This window comes from Notothenia coriiceps, unplaced genomic scaffold (assembly GCF_000735185.1).
Source record: "Notothenia coriiceps isolate Sejong01 unplaced genomic scaffold, NC01 NC01_scaffold00037250, whole genome shotgun sequence".
Lineage (NCBI taxonomy): Eukaryota > Metazoa > Chordata > Actinopteri > Perciformes > Nototheniidae > Notothenia > Notothenia coriiceps.
This window is the reverse complement of record NW_011369951.1, coordinates 15,700,172-15,720,276: the sequence shown is the minus strand read 5'-3', so window position 1 is coordinate 15,720,276 and position 20,105 is coordinate 15,700,172. Positions and strand designations below refer to the sequence as shown.

The 20,105-nt window shown below is 41.9% G+C and overlaps 1 protein-coding gene across 1 annotated transcript in view; it reads right to left on the bottom strand.

Moving 5' to 3' along the window:
* elp4 (elongator acetyltransferase complex subunit 4) overlaps positions 1-20,105 on the bottom strand; it is a 51,326-nt gene that overhangs the window by 19,731 nt on the left and 11,490 nt on the right. Inside the window, exons 6-9 of the mRNA XM_010796474.1 lie at positions 19,449-19,533; positions 16,486-16,674; positions 12,066-12,174; positions 8,494-8,600 (exon numbers count right to left, since the gene is read on the bottom strand). Of these exons, the coding sequence (XP_010794776.1) occupies positions 8,494-8,600; positions 12,066-12,174; positions 16,486-16,674; positions 19,449-19,533 (490 nt within the window). The remainder of the gene's footprint in view (positions 1-8,493; positions 8,601-12,065; positions 12,175-16,485; positions 16,675-19,448; positions 19,534-20,105) is intronic.

Genomic DNA, 20,105 nt, shown 5'->3' with positions numbered 1-20,105 from the left:
CCCCAATTTGTTTTTGTCAAGCAAGGACTCATTGAGGGACTGCTGACAGAGAAAGCATTTAGAAAAAAGGATTCTATCAGACAAGTGCATTTTATCAACCTGGAGCGGCTGTTTCTTAATTGTCTTCAATAAAAGAGAAGCTATCTACTTTGGTGGCTGAGCGCATCACGTTTTACCACTCTAGTAAAAAAGTGGTCTTTCAGGAGTACCCTAAAAGCTTCAAGTAAAACAATAATAAACTCAGGGTGGGAAAATGCCTGACATCGTTTAAGTTTTTTCCATTTTCTAATTGGATAAAATGGAAGCTGGGCTATCTGTACGAACTGTTGCCAGATAGCCAAAGAACCTACATGTCTTTAGCAGGGGTAATTACTGTGATGTGAAAAGAACAGCTAATTAGTACAATACCTACCTAATTTTCATGTCATTTATTTTCACTGTACTATCAACTATAAGGTAGTGAACAGTTTCTGGTTTGTGTTGAACTAACAATCAGACCCATCAGGGGGTTGACTAGCAACAATATAAGAAGACGCAACAAACTCAGTCTGATCTGAGCGTGTGTCCATTCAACTCCATGCTGTACCAAATCACGGTAAACATTGTTTTTATGCCATACTGATGAAGAGGAATAAGAGACTTGAGCATGGAGAATCAACACATATTTAGTAAAACAAATAGAAAATTGGACAGCATCCCATTAGATGCATTGTTTGTGTTTTCAACTGTTCACATTACAGCAGCAGAACATACATAAACACTGAGTGGGCACACATACATACACACACTCCTCCTCCTGACCCCCCAGGACACTGAGCAACGAGAGTGTGGGAAAGTTATTTTTAGGACCCAAGCAGAGAGCCTTCCTGAGTTTGATGCTCCTGCTCCGGATCAACATTCCACCTTTGAACCACTCCGACCGCGGAGCCGTTTGTGCCAATGGTGGCAATTTTAAGTTTCTCTGTGGACAGACAGCAGCGAGGGGACTGTTTCATTTTGGCTGGTTTAAAATGACACCAGCCAAACCAGGGGAACCACTACCTTTTGCCACTTTTTATTCAAGTATCAGTAATACTCTTAAAAGTGTTTTCTGTAAAAGCCTAAGACCCAACGCATTCAACTCATGATTAGATCTTAAAAACTGTTTTCGTCTGTTTAGGTGCACTTTTGAGAAAGGACATTGATTGTCTCTGGAGGATTTAGCTTCATTGAGTGTTTGGACTTTTAAATACCATCATGTATGTTTTAAAAACATATGCATAATTGCAAATGCAAGTGTCCTATTCTATGAAGGCAAATATGCAGAGTGAATAGTTGTTTGAATGTCTATTAAATTAAACGCTCAACATATATATTTTTTCGTAGCTCCATCATATAATGCGTACTAGTTTGTCCAAGTATAAGGTTTATATGAACAACAAATAGAAAAAGGAAACATTTTGTGCTTGAATGTGAGGAAAAGAGGTTTAGCACAGGATCTACAGAAAACCCTTTCAACAATCTTGCGAATAAACAAACAAATTTTATTCCAAACTTACACAAAAGTGCATGGACCTAAGGCAAAATTAAGAGATAACAATAAACGGATTCAGAAGCCATAATAAAGTGAAGACCCAGTTTATAAGCACCAGGGGGCCTATGGTTCCCCAGTCACTACCATTATGCTAATAGCGAGCCCTTTCTGAACACACTTACACATACCCTATAGTACCACAAGACCCCATGGATGCAGGGTGGCATGCAAGTTACAGCATCTTTTCTTTTCTATCTCTAATGGGAGCTGAAGACAACTGGGGCTACTATAATCAGGTCTGAGTCCATGTGGCCAGTCTGGTCTGATGGGGTCTGAGTGGTGCATGGACCATGTTAAGGGTTCACTGCTTACTGATGAAACAGCTTCACTTCTAGGGCGTGTTCAGGCAGACCACACTCTTACTCAATCTGGCAGGAGGAGCACATATGCCCAGTTTTGTTTTCCTTTAATACTTACTGTTTGGGAGAAACATTTCTGCAATGTGTTGATATAATATAGAGGGCAGCACATTTGGAAAAGTCTCAGATCGCCTCTTACGTTGCTTTGACTCAACTTCCGCAAACAAAGATTCTCTTTTGTTTTCTCCCTGGCTGTTTGATTTTCTTATAAAAACTCATTATTTACTGTTTGTGTATTTCCAGCCAACACATCAGTGGATTATTTATGATATTTGGCATTGGTGAGGTTTTTTTTTTTTCAATCAATAGTTTTAAAGATAGGTCAGTATTTATACAACACCATAACAAACAAACCATAGAAAGAAGCACATGTTTGCACCCCCTCTAGACTCAAGAGTCAGCACAGAGACCTTACAAGCTGGGCCTTTTCAAACACACATGCACATTTGCAGAATAGATAAAATCCCTGTTAAATAATAAATGCAAATCTGATGTATGTTGTGAATATTGTTCGGCTAAGGGGTCCGATCGCGTGCCACTGACTGGCCTACACCGGGCGCTCTCTCTCTCTTTTTCTCATACACGCACAAACCATAAGCCCACCTCATTCCAAAATGCGATAGAGGCTGGTGTGCACCAAGGGAGGAAGTATAAATTATTCAATCAGAATATTATTCCAAAAGGTCCATTCCCATCTGATTGTGATTCCCAAGGCAGGCGATGGAATCACAGGCAGATGTATAAAGAACCTAAGTATCTTTTGCTTGCTACTAATAGGGAAGACATTAGGTAAGCCTATTGTTGGTATTTACTCTAATTTCAGTCTGCGAACAGTCATTGGGATCCACTAATGGAAGTAAACATTAAATTACCCAGTTCAGTTCGTCCTCTATATGAGTTATTTTCAACATTGGCTTTTCTCTGATCTTTAGTACCACGCATTATTTCAGACATGGAAAGCACATATACGACCAGGCATGGAATACAAACAAACATATAAGCAAATACACAAACAAGCCCTAAGGACTGGGTCTCTGTCTAACTCATTCTGCATTCTACAATTCTTTCTTTCCCTCCCTTTTTTATTTCTCTCTCAATAAGACGGTTTGGTGCCTCTGAGGAAAAGCCCTCATTTTAATTAGACCTGACCTGAGAATCACTTAACTGCTCCTCTGCGAGTTTGCCTCCCCCCCTTCCTCTCTGAGCCTTTGCTCTGTTCCTCACATAGGTCCATTAACACCCTTCCCTCGGCACCCACAGACTTCAACAGGGGGCAGACACAGGCGTTGTCTTAAAGACGTTTTGAGGACATGCCATGAAACATTAACCTACTCTATACACCTCCCTCGCACTCTTTCGGTTCTGCTTCCTCTTCTTATAGTCAGCACCATCATCTTCTCCATCCCCCTTTTCTGCTCCCTTTTTGGCTTCCACTCAGATGAAAAATAAAAACCTAGCTGGCTGATGTCAATTTCAAGACATGGGGGATAAAAGGACATTGGACATCCTTAAAGTTGGTCGTGTAGAGGTTAAAAATACTGTGCATTGTCAATCTAGCACTTTATCAGTACAAAAATAAATAATAATAACAACGCTGATCTTTGCCTGATTTCTCTTTTGGGCGCATATTGGATGGTGTTCAGACCACAAACAGCATGCAATAAAACAAGTGGCAACATCCTGGACTGAAAAATGAAGCCAAAGTGTAAGAGCCAAAAACTGCAGTCCATCAAATGTCAACTTAAGGCTCTGAAGTCAATACGTGTTTGCATTCATTGATTGACCATGGTTGCACCTTGAATGATGACTAGGTGCTACATTGTGGGGAAAAGTTGTACATTTTTTAACCTAAGATATCTAAAATATATAGTATTCCGTTTTAAATTCAGACTTGGATGTTGATTTGAACTGTACTAATGAGTCAGAAATAGTCATTTACAATAAGCACCATTAATCGATGTGGCAAAAGGCACAGCGAGATCTTGAATACGAGTCAGGCCCCAGTACCTTCATCATCCTTCTAATCCTCCACTGATCTCTTCTTACTGACTATCTCCAAGGATGTCTTTAAAATGAATGCATAAAATGTTAAACAAACGTCCTAATATGACTGAAAGTTTCCAGGAGTACACAATGTATAGTCAATACATTTGTAAAGACTAAAAGACCCTTTGAAGTGGCAGAGCTCGTCACTGACACCTCTAAATAGCCCGTCTAGGCAAAGACTAATTTGACATAAATCCCCGTCTTATACTGTATTTGACCCTCTGACCTGCCTCTGGCACCTCAGTACCCCATAGGCACATTAGCTGTCAGTTTAAAGGGTCAGACAGAGGTAACAAGAATATAATTGCGTACCATCTGCATTCTTCAGAGCTTCATCCTCAAAGCATCTTGCATTGTGAAAGCAGTGACAGAAATCTGTGTTTAATAAGAGTGAGAACATTCTCACACGCATTGCGTGTCACATATGTGCTTGCGTTTCTCAATAAGTATGTGCTTTTTTCTTTGCATGAATGTCAATATCGCTATGTGTGGGAGTGAGCAATGTTTGTGTGTCTATGAGTATGTGTTAATCTTGTCTAAACACCTAACACTCCCCTACCTGCTCAGACAGGGCCATGGGTTAATTCTGGCTTTAGGCATTATGGCTAATAACTGCTCATCAACCGCAGTGTGAACTCTTGGAAACGTCAACTGTTGTCGTGGTAACCTTATCACGAACCAACAGAACCTTGATGATGGTGCTGAGTGTGAGGCTGGGATATAATCTACTAAAACCTTTTGAATTAGAAAAAAAGTGAATTATTACAGTAGCTGAACACAAAATATTTGTTTTTTGACAAAACTTGTACTCTGTGTGTGCTGTCAAATAAATATTTTGGCATTCCTGAGGTGCTACGTAATACGAGCCTGAGTCAAACAGCAGTTCAAAAATGTCATACCAGCATGACTCCATTCGCAGTTGGGAGTGTCATGTAGCTGCGTGACCCACCTGGAGAGAAGCTACCACTGTCAATCACCTGTCACCTGCCACCACAACATCACAAATTAATCCACATATGATGCTGATAAACATCTGAGTGAGGCTTGATTCGGAGCAATTACAATTTTGGTCAAAAGTTGAAAGAAGGGGGTGAAGCTGAAGAACTGATCCATCACTACCATAACAGATATGAGGAAGAAGACAGACTGTGAGCACTTGGTAAGAGAATGTTGTATTATGTGGCCCCAGGGTGAGGAGCCCTGTAGTTTGAGTAAATGAGGTGATTAGCAGGGATGGTGTGAGCTGTCACACACCAGACACTGGGCTTAAAATCCAATCATGTGTCAATCAGTGGCCCACCAGCAGTTGACCAACAGGTCAAACACAGTATACGCTGAGCCACGTAGTCAGAGCACAACAGCAGTCCTGCATGCAAGGCATACACAGGTAAACTGGTATAATCCAACCTGTGTAACCAGGTATGCAGAGCCAACATGCACTCATACCTTTGTGACATCTCAAAGTAAAGTGATGTACTAATTAATGACAGTCAATCAAAAAGCCACAGCACGGGAAAATAATTGCCTATTGCAATATGTGTTTTGACTGATTTGACGCTTGACTGGTGATATCATGCAATGTTCTATGGGAATTTCCCTGAGACATAAAACATACCATGTCCAAGGATTGTGATTGACATTTCATATCATGTACTCTCTTGTGTCAACATTAGCAGCCGTTTTGCATGATGAAAAGTCCTCTGGATATAACTATTTTAATGGTATGTGAATCAGGTCAATACAAGAGTATGGTTGCCATTCAACAAAAAAACTCCAATAAAGATCCTTAAAGAAGGAAGGCAGACAAAGCTTGGTCTTTACAATGTGCTGCTGGGATATATGACACAGTATCCAGGCCCCACAGAGCTACAGGGATGCTCTAGGCCTCTGCCCCCTGGCCTGACCAATACAGAAGCCTAATTAAAAGACCATTGAGGATAACCACCTTGACTTTTACGAACCATATAAATCTATACTAGAGTGGCCTATTCAGGGGGTCAGAGCAAGGAGGGGGGAGCGGACCAATGCAGACCAGAGTAAAGGGTTAGAAGGATGGTGAAGGCTGGCAGAAAATGAGAAAGGGTTTGACCGTAGGATGCGGAGAGGGTTTAGGGGGGTGGGCATTCCTCTCCTCCCCCTCACCTCCTGCTGAAACAATAGGACTCACTAAGAGCCAAGGACCAGAGGGTGTGATAAGGTAATGATAATGTAATGAGGACCAATCATGAGCCTGAGCTAAGAGGAGGGCCCCGTAATTTGTCTCTAGAGTGGTAGTTCAGTGACAGATTGATTGCGCTGAGTGAGACTGATGATGTGACACATGCAACATGGATGTGTCTCTGACAGGAAGAGAAAGAGGATAAGAATTCATAAATCATAATGAATGAAGAAATTGAAAGGCCGCATAATCTGTCAGTTCTGTGTGTATGCTCTGTCTATATGTCTAAGTTGCTCTGTACAGACAGAGCAAACATAGCTACCCAAATCAATGTTCATACAAACAGGGAATGAAGAAAATAGCCAACAAGTGAACTGTAGTGAACTGTATTAAACTGTGAGGTGATTGTGAAATAGTCCTACATGCAGAATGTCCCTATAATTTCCAATGAACATTTAAAAACAATGTGTGAGGCCAGGTTTCAATGGGATCTCAAGAACAATTCAGAACAAGCTGTAGAGCCGCATGTGCCCGTTGTACAGAGAAGAAGTTGCAAGTGGCTGGAACAGATTTGTTGCTCTACAAATTATAAAAAAAAACTGTTGAAAAAACCTCATCCTTCATATCCCGACTGGTGCTTGTATTGGGATATATACTCCCAATCAATACAGAGAGAAAACATTTGGGATATTGTGGTAGATATCTATGAAACATGCTGAGAGCCTAACTAATCTTAAGGGGAAAGTCAACGGTAAACACATGGTGGTGCCACCATGATGAGCGCTAACGTTCGCATCATATACCCTTGATGAACGAAACCTCTGCACGTGTCCATTTTGTGCACCATTACACTCTCCCTTTGCAGCAGCTGTGCTCTGCCAGGGATGTTGAGGCTGTTTCCAGGCCTCACCGCCTTCACCCTGTTCTTCTTGGAGTCACCAAAATGAGATACAGTAAGCCATCTCAGAGGCAACGTAGGCCAGCAGCTGTCATGAATGTAGCTAGAGTCAGCAGTGCTCCAGTTCAGTTCAAATATATAAAACAGCAAATATGACAAAGCAAATTAAAAAGTGAAATACAACCAATGGATGAACCTGGTCAAAGAGTCACTAATACGGCACCTGTTAGGAATAAGTCATGCAACATCATCATCATCTCACAGGATGAGAAGGGATTTTCAAAGAGATGCCACTGTGTTGATGCTTAACCATAGTTCACAGCATGGTATGAATTAGTTATCTGATTCCATTAAGTTACTTTCGTAGACCTTATGGCTGGACGATAGGGTACATTTAAGGCATTGCGCGAAACTCACTGCAGATGAACTGTCTAATCCTGGGAATACAGACATACTTAATTGCCTCTATTCATAGGGATATTACTCTCCAACTTGCTCCTGTTCCCCTCACTTTTCTTCTTTCTCACATCTAGTATAAAATAAATGTATGCCAAATTCGACATCTTTACCTATTGTTACCTTTCAGTGAGCACGCACTGTTTGTATGACTATCACAACGCCCATTTTAACTTAGCCCTGCAGTGTTTTGTGGTCCAACTGTAGAGAAGTCAAACTATGAATTGGAGGGATATGAAGCAATATGTCAAATTGTGTAATCTTCTGGTCTTGCATCTATCCTAAGTAGTGTTTGGCTGGCCACTTTTCGACATACAACTACCATTGATTACACTGTCATGGTGGGCTGCAGCATGAGGTAAAGCAACTGTCTACTGCTTCATTTTCTCAACAGGTCACAGCTGTTTCCAGCTGTGGAGTGAATGAACAGAGCCCTGCCAGAGAAAGTAAGCAGCACCTAAAGCTTGTTCTCTTGAGAGCTAGTGGATAGTTGAACCATGTTTGTTGCTGTTGCTTCACTTTTGTCTGGCACGATGACTGGGAACATGTCCATGCATGTATGTCTCTACTGCTGATTAGTTTATAGTCTTGTATTTGTATATAAAATGTGAATTATACCTTTAACATATGACTGCCAAAAGTATTTATTCTTCGCGCATTCATGAATATAGATGGAGATTTGTTTCACCCTGTTGCCTCTTGACACTACACTGAAGTAAGTGTGGCAGCAACAGTGTATAATCAATAGCTTCACCTTTTATTTTGACACCCGATAATAATAAAAGGTTGGCAGAACTTGGCTGACTTGAGAGACTTCTCATTACCATCAGCACTAGATTTCAGCCTGGCTATGAACATGGTGAATGGGAAGATTTGCAATGGTAAAAGGACTTTAGAGAAAATAAAATGGGGCAACAAAATAGACGAAGAGAGATCATCAAAATAAAACCAAGTTCTGTTTATGTTCAAATCCAGGCTAGACTTTATAATGTTGACAACTTACCTCAATACTGAACTGTTTTCTCTTGAGCTTGAAGGCCAGGTCCTTGTGGTCAGGAAGTTTACTCGCCAGACAGTTCAGATGAGGTACTTGGCGTACATGTATCAGACCTGTGAAAAACAATGAAAGCATATTAAAACCGAATGGGCTGAACAATGCAAAAAAGCAATATACCACTACATTCTAGTAGTATTGTTGTATGATGTCCACCTTTTTATCTGCGTCTGTCTTTTAATATACAGTCTTTAAAAATACAACTTTATCTCTTTTTAAAAAAAAACTATAATCGTAACCTGTTAAGCCCCAAGCCTGTTTTTCAGGTCTCAGGCTCGAAAAAGACATTCCCAGAACAAATGACCATATCTTCCCTTCCAAAAGGGGTACATTAATAATCTTTTTTCCCAAAGCAAGGTTACACCTGTGAGTTGGATGTAGAAAAGTCAGAATAAATATAGAATGTTTTTATTTTAAAATAAATTCAGATTGAACATAGTAAGAAAATGTAAATTATAGTGTCCGTCCAAAAAAAACACATTAGCCTACTTATAGTGAAAACCACCCTTGAATGATGGGATAGTAGACTAAAAACTTTAGGAATCCAAACATATAATAAGTACCCTGTATCAAGATTGATGCAAAACAAGTGACATTTGACATTTTTAGAGAGGTTTAGCACAAAAAAAACACTTCTGGGGTCATTTGGGTGGATTTGCCATATCTCTGGCCCCCCTCGGTCAATTTTGATGATTGACACCTCTTTTGAACCGTTAGAGCCAATAGAATCGAGAGGAAATCCACCTACACGTTACCATTGAGGGATGAGGGTAATGCACACGCAGCTTGCTCAAACAGAAAGCTATGTTACGCTCTGAAAACTGAAAACTAGGTTATAGCCATAAATATGATGATGGATTATCAGTAATCATTTCAAAGTGACACAGAGACATTGGATTAACCTTCAGCAGCGTTGTATGCGTTTTAATGCCATTGAACAGAACTTTTGATCAGAAAAACAGCAAAGGTAAGACGTATTTGCCGTTTTGGCTCCGTAAAGCTACGTGGTGTGTAGTCTGGGTTTGCCTTCGCTGCCCTGAGTTTTGGTCTCACAGTGATGATAGTTATACCTCTAGAATCTGTGGAATCTCAGCTTCAATCTGATATATTGTTCTCCGATAAGTAATAAAGTATTTATACCGTGAGTTCTGTCCGAAGTGCGTTAGCATTTTTTCGCTCAGGGGTAATTCAGAGGCTCGGCGTTAGAGTTGCGTTTTGTTTCGGTACATTTTTTTTTATATCATCAGTTAGAGTTTCTTCCCGTTAAGTGGGTATGACACATTAATAGGTTGTTAAATGTTAAGAAGCCCTCAGACGCTGTTTCCTGAAGATATTGCATTTATGCCCCCGCCCACGGGGCCGTGGGGCTCAACAGGAAAAGCCTAGGGTAATTTTCAGAGTCCAATGTATACACACTCTGATTTCATATTTGGATGATATGTTGTTTTAAATGACAAACAAATCAATTGCTATTGGTATTCTATTTTATTTTTATTTTAAATAACCGTTATTATAATATGATAAAATACTATAATAAGGGAAGTGTTTTTTCGCTTTTTCATATCTACAAACATTTGTTTTCATTTGACGCATTGAAGTCAGCATCTTAAAAGGAAACTTTCAATAATCCACCTGCTTATCCCAAAATGTTGGATAGTAAGAGTTTTGAAAGATGTTTACACAAATCGATACTACCTTTTCCTTATTAGTTTTGAAGTAAAGTGTGCTGGTCTAATTGAGTGAATGTAGTAGGACAGTCATAAACAAACCAATATATTTTGACACCTACATCTGCACAAAGCATCAAAGTTGCTTAGACCAGAGAAATTACTTATTATCAGATGTTGACAAACAACATTTCTAAATTGATATTCCTACGCTCTTTATTTTCCCTAAAGGCTGGAGCATGGGTGTGCTGTAAAGTACATTTGCCAATTAAAGGACACAGTAGAGCAATGAGGGGCAGTACACAAATACAAGCCAGGGATTCCTGCAAAGGATAGAGGGACGTTTTGCAGCACTTTTTTAACTCTGCGTTTCACTTTTCCTGTCCCCAAAAAGTTACATTTGAATAAAACTGGAAAAGTACAAAAGAAGTGGGATGGTATAAATGATCGTGAGAGAGAAAAGAAGAAATCGAGAGAGTAATGGAGAAAGGGAGACAGACACAGAAAGTGGGGGATGGTGGGTTCTCTCCTCTGTGCACTTGGGTGATTTTCCCTTGCCTGATTTGCAGTGACAGGCTTCCCAGCATGCTTTGAGCAGCCCTGAACTGCTGCCGCAAACACGCACGCACGCGCATCCGCACGCACTCCCACACTCGTACCAGATGCGTTTGCACTCATGAACACACATCAAAACAATCATGCACATAAATGTATTTCATAACACAACCAGAATCTTACTGGCTGGTTAAACAGACGGCAAATATATTCTTGAACGAGAAATTCAAACAATATTAATTTGCAAATCCCAAAGAACAATTTTGTACTCCAATCTTTTTTTTAAATGATGCCCCACAACGCTCAAATAATACATGCGTTTACATGCCACCTGCCTTTACAATGAAGAGGAATGTGATCACTATGGGATGGGTTATCTAAATAAAACATGCTGTTGGATGCAACCAAAATCTGCCATTGAATGTTTTTACTCCTCATCCCTTCATCTGTCACAACCGAGGCCGTCTAACCCTGAGGAGGGAGGGAGGGAAACGAGAGAAAAAGCGCAAGAGTGAGTCGGAGAGTTCGAGAGGCATGGCTAAAAATACCCCACTCGCTTAAACTGACCTTTATTCGCAGAGAGTGTGATAGAAAAGAGGGAAGCAAACAAGAGAAAGAAGGAATGATAAAACCGCAAAAGAAAAGTGATGGCAAGGCCGGAGAGAGCAGAGACAAACTATGTTTCCCCCCCTCCCTTTCTTCGTTTCCGTCCCTCCACTCGTTCCTTATTGGTGTCCTCTTCCCTCTACTGAAAGCTTTGCCCTCCATTTATTAGCAGAGCATGCTGGCCATGGAGACATTGAGCGAGGGATGGAGAGATACAGGCAGAGAGGAAGAGAGAGTGATGGTGAGAATATCGATTCCCCAGTGTTGGTCTGCTCTGCTCCAGAGCCTCAGGGGTATGGGACTGGGGATGGAGAGAGGGCGAGGCGAGAGGGAGAGAGGCTCTGCTGGAGGGGGGGGGGAGGCAGGGATGGAGTGGGTGAGGGTGCGAGGGAGAGGGGGTACAGCGTGGCAGCTGAATCCCCCCCGGCCTGTCTACTGAGGAGCACGTCTGATTGAGCAGCAGCACACTAACGCGCACTGACAGCCTGGCCTGCAAGGGGGCTGCCCTGCCTCCATCCACAGCCCAGCCCCAGCCTTAATGCACTGCTTGTGTGTACGTGTGTGTCTGAGGGAAAAGAGACAGAAAGATAAGCGCGAGTGTGTGTGTGTGTGTGTGTGTGTGTGTGTGTGTGTGTGTGTGTGTGTGTGTGTGTGTGTGTGTGTGTGTGTGTGTGTGTGTGTGTGTGTTCTTACCATGGTAATCTTTGTAGAGTGGGTTGGTCTCTCTCTCAGAGCCTTTGAATGATTCCAGGGCTATGGCATTGTCACATAGCCTGGTTATGCTGCCCATTAGAGCTCTGTCCTGTAGGGTCGAGAGAGTGAGTGAGAGAGAGAGAGAGAGGGAGGGAGAGAGAGGGAGAGAAACATGAGCAGGTAATTAAAAGCCTCCTGACGGGCCATCAGTGTTGCAATTAAATGAGGTCATCATGTCCCGTGGCCAGGTCATTTCTGCCCAAGGCTTAGGTGAGGGTGATGAGGGGAAAGAGCCCTGATAGGTTACACAGGTGATGTTTGGGCAGGTAAATGAACTAAAACCTTAAATCAGGCATACATCTTCAAACGTGGCCTATGAAGTCAATGGCAACACATCATTATTTTACTTCATGAAAGAACAATCATTACAGTAAGGCTCACAGTTGGGGCACACTTTCAAACTGGCACACAGCGGGGGAGGACAGAAAGGAAGTGGGAGAAAGCAGTGGAGGCTCGATGGGGAGGGCTCCCCCTACTGGTTAGGTGATTGACTTGACAACAAAGAGGACACATCAGGGGCGAACATTACAGTAGACAGAAAGAATGAGAAACATACAAAAAGGTGGAGGCAGAGGGTAAAGGCAGAAGAGGGTGAGAGAGAGGGACACCGGGATGGAGGGAAAGAGGGAGTCCTGCATTATTAATCCTTTTGCCTCTTGAATCATTCACATCCTTCTCTCTGTGTTGGCTGCCACCGCCTAATGCAGTTTTCATGCCTTCATGTCTTTTCCCCACTCTTTCTTCTTCCTCTTCATTTTTGTCCTACTTTTAAAGTATGCATATCCCACCAGTCAGGACTGCCAGCACTTACAGGGTATCTGAGGCCACTTAAATGCAGCAATTAAAGTCAGTGTAAGAGTTTGGCTAAGACAGTTTCTTAAAACACTAATGGTACAGTATGGCCAATAGCGTTTGTACGAGAGAGGGTCTGCGAAAACTTTGTCTGTGCTGGTCTGTCTAGGCCATAATAATTATTCTGTGCTTACTTGAATACAAAGATGAGGCTCTTTGGCAAAGACTCAAAAGTTTCAAAGTCATAGAGCTGCTCAGTGCAGGGGCAGAAAGGCAGAATGACGTCAGCAAGACATGCACGTGGTACACAGCTCCTTGAGTTTTAGGAGGTCTACATCTTTTTTTAAATCGTATTCATAATTGATAACGAGCTCAAACTAGAGTGTCCTCCATTCTGCAATGAAAGTATATGCTGGCTCAATTAGCTCAGATTCCATCAGTGCAAATCCCCCGAACACCCAGAGCCTCCGCTGACCGTCACTGAGTGACAGATCACAGGGAGAGCCAGCCTTCATTTACCCTGCAGCATCTTAACTTGATTGAATCCACCACAGTCAATTCATGTAACCAGTTAGTGATGAACACCATTTCATCACAGATGTTTGACTTATCAGGTTTCGGCGTTATGTCTCTCTGTACTTTTGTTTGCTTTTTGAAAATTGATATATTATGTGTACAAACTCAAAATTCAATACATCACTCCGAGGGAGGCAGATGTCTTTCATTCTGTTTAATGTCTTTGGAGAGTAGAGTCTATATATGAGACAGAATAAATGCACACTTCCAAGGCTAGGATTGGAAGCAGGTGTTGCTCCAAAAAAAATCTTATCTGAACACAGGCACAGTTTCTCCACTATAAAATATAACTCATAGTTGCATTTTTCATGATTATTATTATTATAGGTACATACTCTTGTTGGAAATACTTCAACATGTGTAAAAAACACAATTTTATGTAAGAAAATTAGACAGATTTAGATGGAAAAACTAATGTTACTCACCTTGTGGTATAACCGGCAAGAGAGAAAGCCTTTGAGCTCCATACTGTTTCAGAAATAATCCTTGATAATCCATGATATGGCGTTTCATCACGGCAGTATTTAGTTTAGACAGTAGCTGCCGGGTCCCGCATGAGCTCAGCCCCCTCCTTTTTTATTTTGTATCAATTTTTTTTTTTTTTAAAGCTTTATACCCAAAATCAGCACTTTTGAAACAGGAAGTGAAATAGAGGGATATGAGGCATGGCTAGAATGGGTGATCTGTTTGGTATTTTGAGCAAAACACTTCATAGACATGTTTTTTATATATTTTTATATATCTGAGACCTATGCTATTGCCTAAACATAGCATGATAGGTGACCTTTAATATAACAATTACAAATAACAATAAATGCTAATAAAATATGTTGTTTCACAAATATCTTACTGTTTTGAAAAATACAACATTTTAAGACAAATTAATAACTTTATTTTACAAATCAGGATTTACTGCTTTTTTATTGTCTTATGTGAAAGTAAATAACATACGTTTTGGTTTTTGACAATTCTCCTACGTTTTCATATACGTCTTTCATAATTTTTGTATACTCCCTAAACTAAAGGATTAATTAAGAACATAATCAGCAGATTAATCAATGATGCAATTAATCTGCTGATTGCAGCTTTAAATTCAAATGAGTAAAGGTCAACTGAACCTGAAGTTGTGGTTTTGTAGCAACACAACAACTCTGCCTGACCAGTCCAAACTCTGAGTCTAAACATTTGCATAGGTCAGGACACCACTTAGGTTGAGCAGCAGGTGAGGTGTATATGGATGCATCTTAGCGACGACTGTGTGTTTTGTGTTTGTGTGTGTTTACTTGTGGGGGTGGTGGCAGGCGATAGTATGATGGAGGAGGACCGGGCTAGGACAAGCCTAATTAATGTTTCAGATGGACTGTGGCACTGGGCCGCTGTGAGGAGGCTTTCAGTGAGTTGCTCAACTTCCCAAGCTGCTCAATAATGGATAGAGAGTCCAGCGCGTTCTCGGCCAGCAAGCCCACTACTACTAGTCTAGACAGTCTTAAAAAGGCCACGTTAACTAAGATAAACATCTCAGGAAAGGTAGTTGCGGAAAGAAGCTCTGATAACACATCAATTGTTAAAGTACCAGACACATTGTTGTCATTAAGTTAAAATTAGCAGCCTGCACACCTTGGTGAGATCAGCTGATCAAAGACCAAGTGTAATTAAACTAATCATAAGGTCAATTCATAGATACCCATCCTAACAGCCTCTCATTACCTCCATGTTGGCTTAGTCACCCAACACCTGATTCAGTCCAAAATGTCCCCCTCTCCTCTTCCTCACCCGCTCATTCACTTCACTCCCCAGGGTGGAGAAGGGGGAGGGGACAGATTAAGGGTTTGGAGGCCAGGCCGGAGAGGGACAGGGGGACCGCTCCCACCACAGCTGACATCTGCTAGTTAGCCACTCTACCTTTTTTGACTAGGCCAAGGCCGCTGTGCACTGAGTATATAGGCTTGAAGCCAGAGCATGTTGTGACAACACAGCTGTTCTAAAAGCTAAGAATCAACCTATATCTTTATATAAAACAATGTAGACTATTGTGTTTCCATGCTGTTGTGATTGAAGAGAATCAAGAAGTAGGGTGATTTACGTGTAGGCAAGATAAAACATTTAAGTAGAACGTCTCAGATGGCTTTTCTGGTAAGTGTGCTTCTACGGTCCACTGTCTGGGGGAGGGCTGTGGTTTGCCATATGCCTCAGCAGATGACTCCACCTTCACACTGAGAGGCCAGACTGTACACAGACGCATGCACGCAGACTCATAACCCCCCCCAACCCATACATAAACACACACACACAGCCTGAGACTCACACAACTAAAGGAGGGATATTTGTAAGAGAATAAAATGCATAAACACAGACACACTCTCATTGTGTAACGCTTCAAGTAATTAAAAGCCCAAACAAACAAACAAACAAACATAGATCTAAAGGCCTTTGAATGAAGTGTGCACTCGACTGGGTCTGTTGGGAGAGCGATGCGTGAGGAAGAGGCCCCCGCTCAGGCCTGAGTCATACCAGGTTGACACTGAACTACAGGGTCAAGAGGAGGCCCCACTACAAAAGACTTCAAACTTTGTTTCCCATTAACGAAACGAGACAAAGAAAAGGCACATGGGCCAAACATCAAACCACTCACCAAAAATCCAAACTGTCTATTATCTGTAAATTCAAGTCAATTCAAAGTTTGTTATTAATTGGCGGTGGTGGTTTAAAACACAGCAGAGAAGCAAAGACATATAGATGTAGAATTGAATAATGGAAAACATACTGGAGTTATGATTTGTAAACTTTGGATGTCGAGGTATTATATCAGCACCACACATTTTAGAAACGAATGACAAACTGTTATCAACTTTTTAAAACTAGCATCAAAAGTGTATACATCAGTTATCTATCAGATGCATGTCATGTTTGATCATATAAATGTATCCTGAGCTCATGCTGATGCTTGTGAACTGCACAGAGTTGTTGTTCGTGTGTCAAAAAAGTTTCTTACCTGGATGAGATGTGAAGGCAAAGTAACTACTGCCACTGACAGCGAGGACCTCAGTAAAGCACGCAGTCCATAGAGAAAGGTAGTGAGGGCGCGGCCATTTTTAGGGTTGTCATGGCAACACAGGTCATCACCCCACAGAGCCGAGCCAAGAGAGTGAAGCCCGATTCGCAGGATGTTACGTGAATTTGACTATGAAAAAGAAGAAGCACAAAGAAGGGGTCAGGAAAACCAAAAAGCAAGTCAAGAATGTAACTTTCTACTCATGCAGTAATACACTTTTTCTTTATTTAAAGTTCTCCCAGTGCATCTGAAGATTGAAATGTTGCTGCTTTTGGAATAGTTTGGAAAGGTGCTGTTATGGGTACTATTCCCAAACTCTTGGAGAGAGCGACTGGACAGTCTGCTCACCAGCACAGACGATCGGTGCCCAAACGTGACTGGACACAACTGCCCAATCACAGAGGCCATCTGACACACACACAATGGACCTGTCAGACAGGCTTCCAATATGGCCGCCACCCAGAAACCCCAGCACATTCTTGGCACAACAGCGATGCTCTGCAGCCAAGGGGGCCTGGGTAAGGGTGGAGTGCCTTCCCTTGAAACAACCCCCCCAACCCACCATAAGAGATCAACAGTAACCCACTCTCATGAAGACAGAGAAAAAGTGGCCAAACAGTGGTGGGATATATATCACTGAAACTGAGAGAATGGAGGGGCTGTCCAAACTGTGAGAGGTTTTTAACCTTTCCTACAATTGCCTTTTATTTGGAGTTTCTTCAGGGTGGCTCGTGATTACTGAGGTGAGAGCCAAGAGTGATTAACAAAGCTCTGGCCTAAAATCTGCTCACTTTTCCCTTTTTTCTTTTTTATTCCAGCCTCTCCTCTCTTTCATCCCTCCCCCTCTATTATCTCAACCCTCCCAAAATCTCCTCTACCCTACTCCCCATCGCTTCCTCTCCCAACAGTATGACCTAAGCTTCGTTTGAATCTGGATCAGAATCACAGGCATCTAAGAAAAATAAACCCCATTGTTTCTGGAGTTTTCCACCGTTGGCTCAGTTTCCCAAAGGAGGACTCTCACACCGGACTACATTTATCCTCCGCTACGGCATTCCAAATCAGTACTACATCTCTATACCTTACTATACTTAAGTGTAAGTGTTTTGTGTGGGCCTTTGTGGTTGTTAGATATGCCATTTCTTTGTTTAACAGGCTTTGCCTACGCAGGTCTTGGGGGGCCAGAGAATAAGAATTTGATTTCTATGTCTGCAGCCCAGCAGGGGGGGGTTGTGGTAACACGACTGTTGCTGTGGCACCAAGAGGAGAAGCCAAACTTAACTCCTATAGTTTAGCCTATAGAAAAATCAGGGAACAGTGCCAGTTGAGTCCAGCCAAGGAACCGAGGCCAGCCATATAGACTGCAGCCAGCCTGGGACCACGACCTAATCACCAGCCAATCACTGAGCAGACTCACAGTCCTGCTGCCACCCGTGTCCCATTCATCTCAAAAGACTCCAAAAAAAAAAATGTTCTGGGAGATTAACCCTTGATGTAATCTGTTATTGACATTACACGGTTTGTATCAAATCTGCATCTTGTTACCAGTCCATAATGGCAGAATCACACATAAACATATAAACTCACACGCACACTGATTATCACCCATACTGGGCATTCTTGTGCCAGTGCCCATGTCGCTCTGTGCCGCTCTGCATTCCTCGACTGTGCCAACAGCATGTCAGGCGGCCACACTGTTTTAATGATGTCAGCAGTTAATCTGGCGTGTGAGTGACAGCGCTTGGGGAGGGAGGGTGGGGGGTACTAGAGGTAAACCCTGTGCGAGATTGACAGGGGGAGAGGTGGCTCCAGGTGACGAGCAGAGGGGTCATTGAAAGTAGGTGAATAAGACACAAGAGGCGCAGACACACACACACACACACACACTCGTCCTGTATATATCCATATATACAGGCATATCACAGTGTTAAGAGGATTACACTGTGTCCTGTGGGAAACAGAAGGGGCCATGGTTGTTTCTGGCATTCTGTAAGGGACTGATGATTATTAAAAAGATGTATGTCAAAGGTAAGACACACACAGCTGGGACACACAGGTGAGGCCCAACCCGAGCAGGTGACAGAGAGGTGAACAGACTCCAGACAAGTGGTGGTTGGAATGTGACAGAAGAGCTGCAGGTCACAGACGCTGTTTGACTTTCTCTCTTTTAAAATTGCTCCTTGAATGCGGCTCACACATGATACTTTAAAAAGCACAATAGTTTGACTGGGCTTATAATAATTAGCACGGCTGGAAGCACACATTTGAAACACAAACCTGTAAGCACCAGAACGTCAACGAGTTCACATTATTTAACAATTAGTGAGAAGAGAAAATGCACACAAACATTTTGTGTTGCTTCACTGCTAGTGGCAGCTTACTCCATGTCTACTGTTTTTCAGCATTGTTTTTTTAGCCAATATAAGAGCCAAAAAACCAAATCCACAAACAATGGAAGGGGAACCGTTTAAAAACTCTCCCTATTTCCTGTCCATCTCCAGCGTTACTTGAAAAAAAAAAAAAACATGTAAACTTGTGATCATGGAAATGTATATGTGTGATCAAATATGAGTGGTAGGTGCTTTTTGTTCAATCAAATCATTTAACCACACTGAAGTTATTTTTAACACTCCAGTCTAACTAAACAGCGTGATAGTTGAAGCTTTGATATCCCACAACATGAAGAGATCTTGGCCTAAGGTTGAAATGTTTTCTTGTTCAGCTGCTTTGTCTGCTGTTTTAGCTGCAAACATATACTCATAGATTCAAGGTGTGATTGCTGTTTGGTGTGTTGGTTTTCAATTGAGATACACATTTTCAAAAAGTTAAAAAATATATGTAAAAACCCTTTAATCAGGCTGAAAGAAAAAAATGCAAAGTGGATCATCACTTCTGGTTCTTACCATAGGGGCTGCTACATCAAAGCCCTCCCTGTTTATGACCTCTTGAAGAGACTTCAGCAACGCCGAGTAGGACTCAAGCATGGTACTGAAAAGAGCACAGGACAGAGGAGAGAGTTGAGGGGACAACCAGAAAGAGAACACAAAGAAAGGGGTTACTTCAGATGTGTTAACTGTAATTAAAAGCATTTTTGATAAAACTGGGCCAAGCCTTTCACCGCACTAGCTTAATCCTGTAGGACTGCAGTATGTTCCTCCTGACTGTGCTTTTCTGGAGCCACTGAGGCAGACAGATGATCCATATCAAGAGATCCAATTAATTTATTTGGTTGATTAAATTACAACATGACTGGTTCTCTGTCAGCTCCCCGAGGATCTGATTGTGCCGAGACAGACGGACAAACAGACAGATGAGACGTGCATATGCACAAACATACACACAACAAAGACGATAAGTGAGAAGGAGGGGGGGGGATTAATGGGCTGATATCTAAAATTACGAAGGAACAGCATTTTGGTGTTTAATCAGGGGTAAGATGTGCACTACTGACAAAGGGCGTACAGTACCATCAGAGCCACATTTAGAAACAGTCAGGGGAAGGATTACTGCTGAGCCCATCATGGACCTATAAGACAGACAATGTTAACCCCATGTTTTTA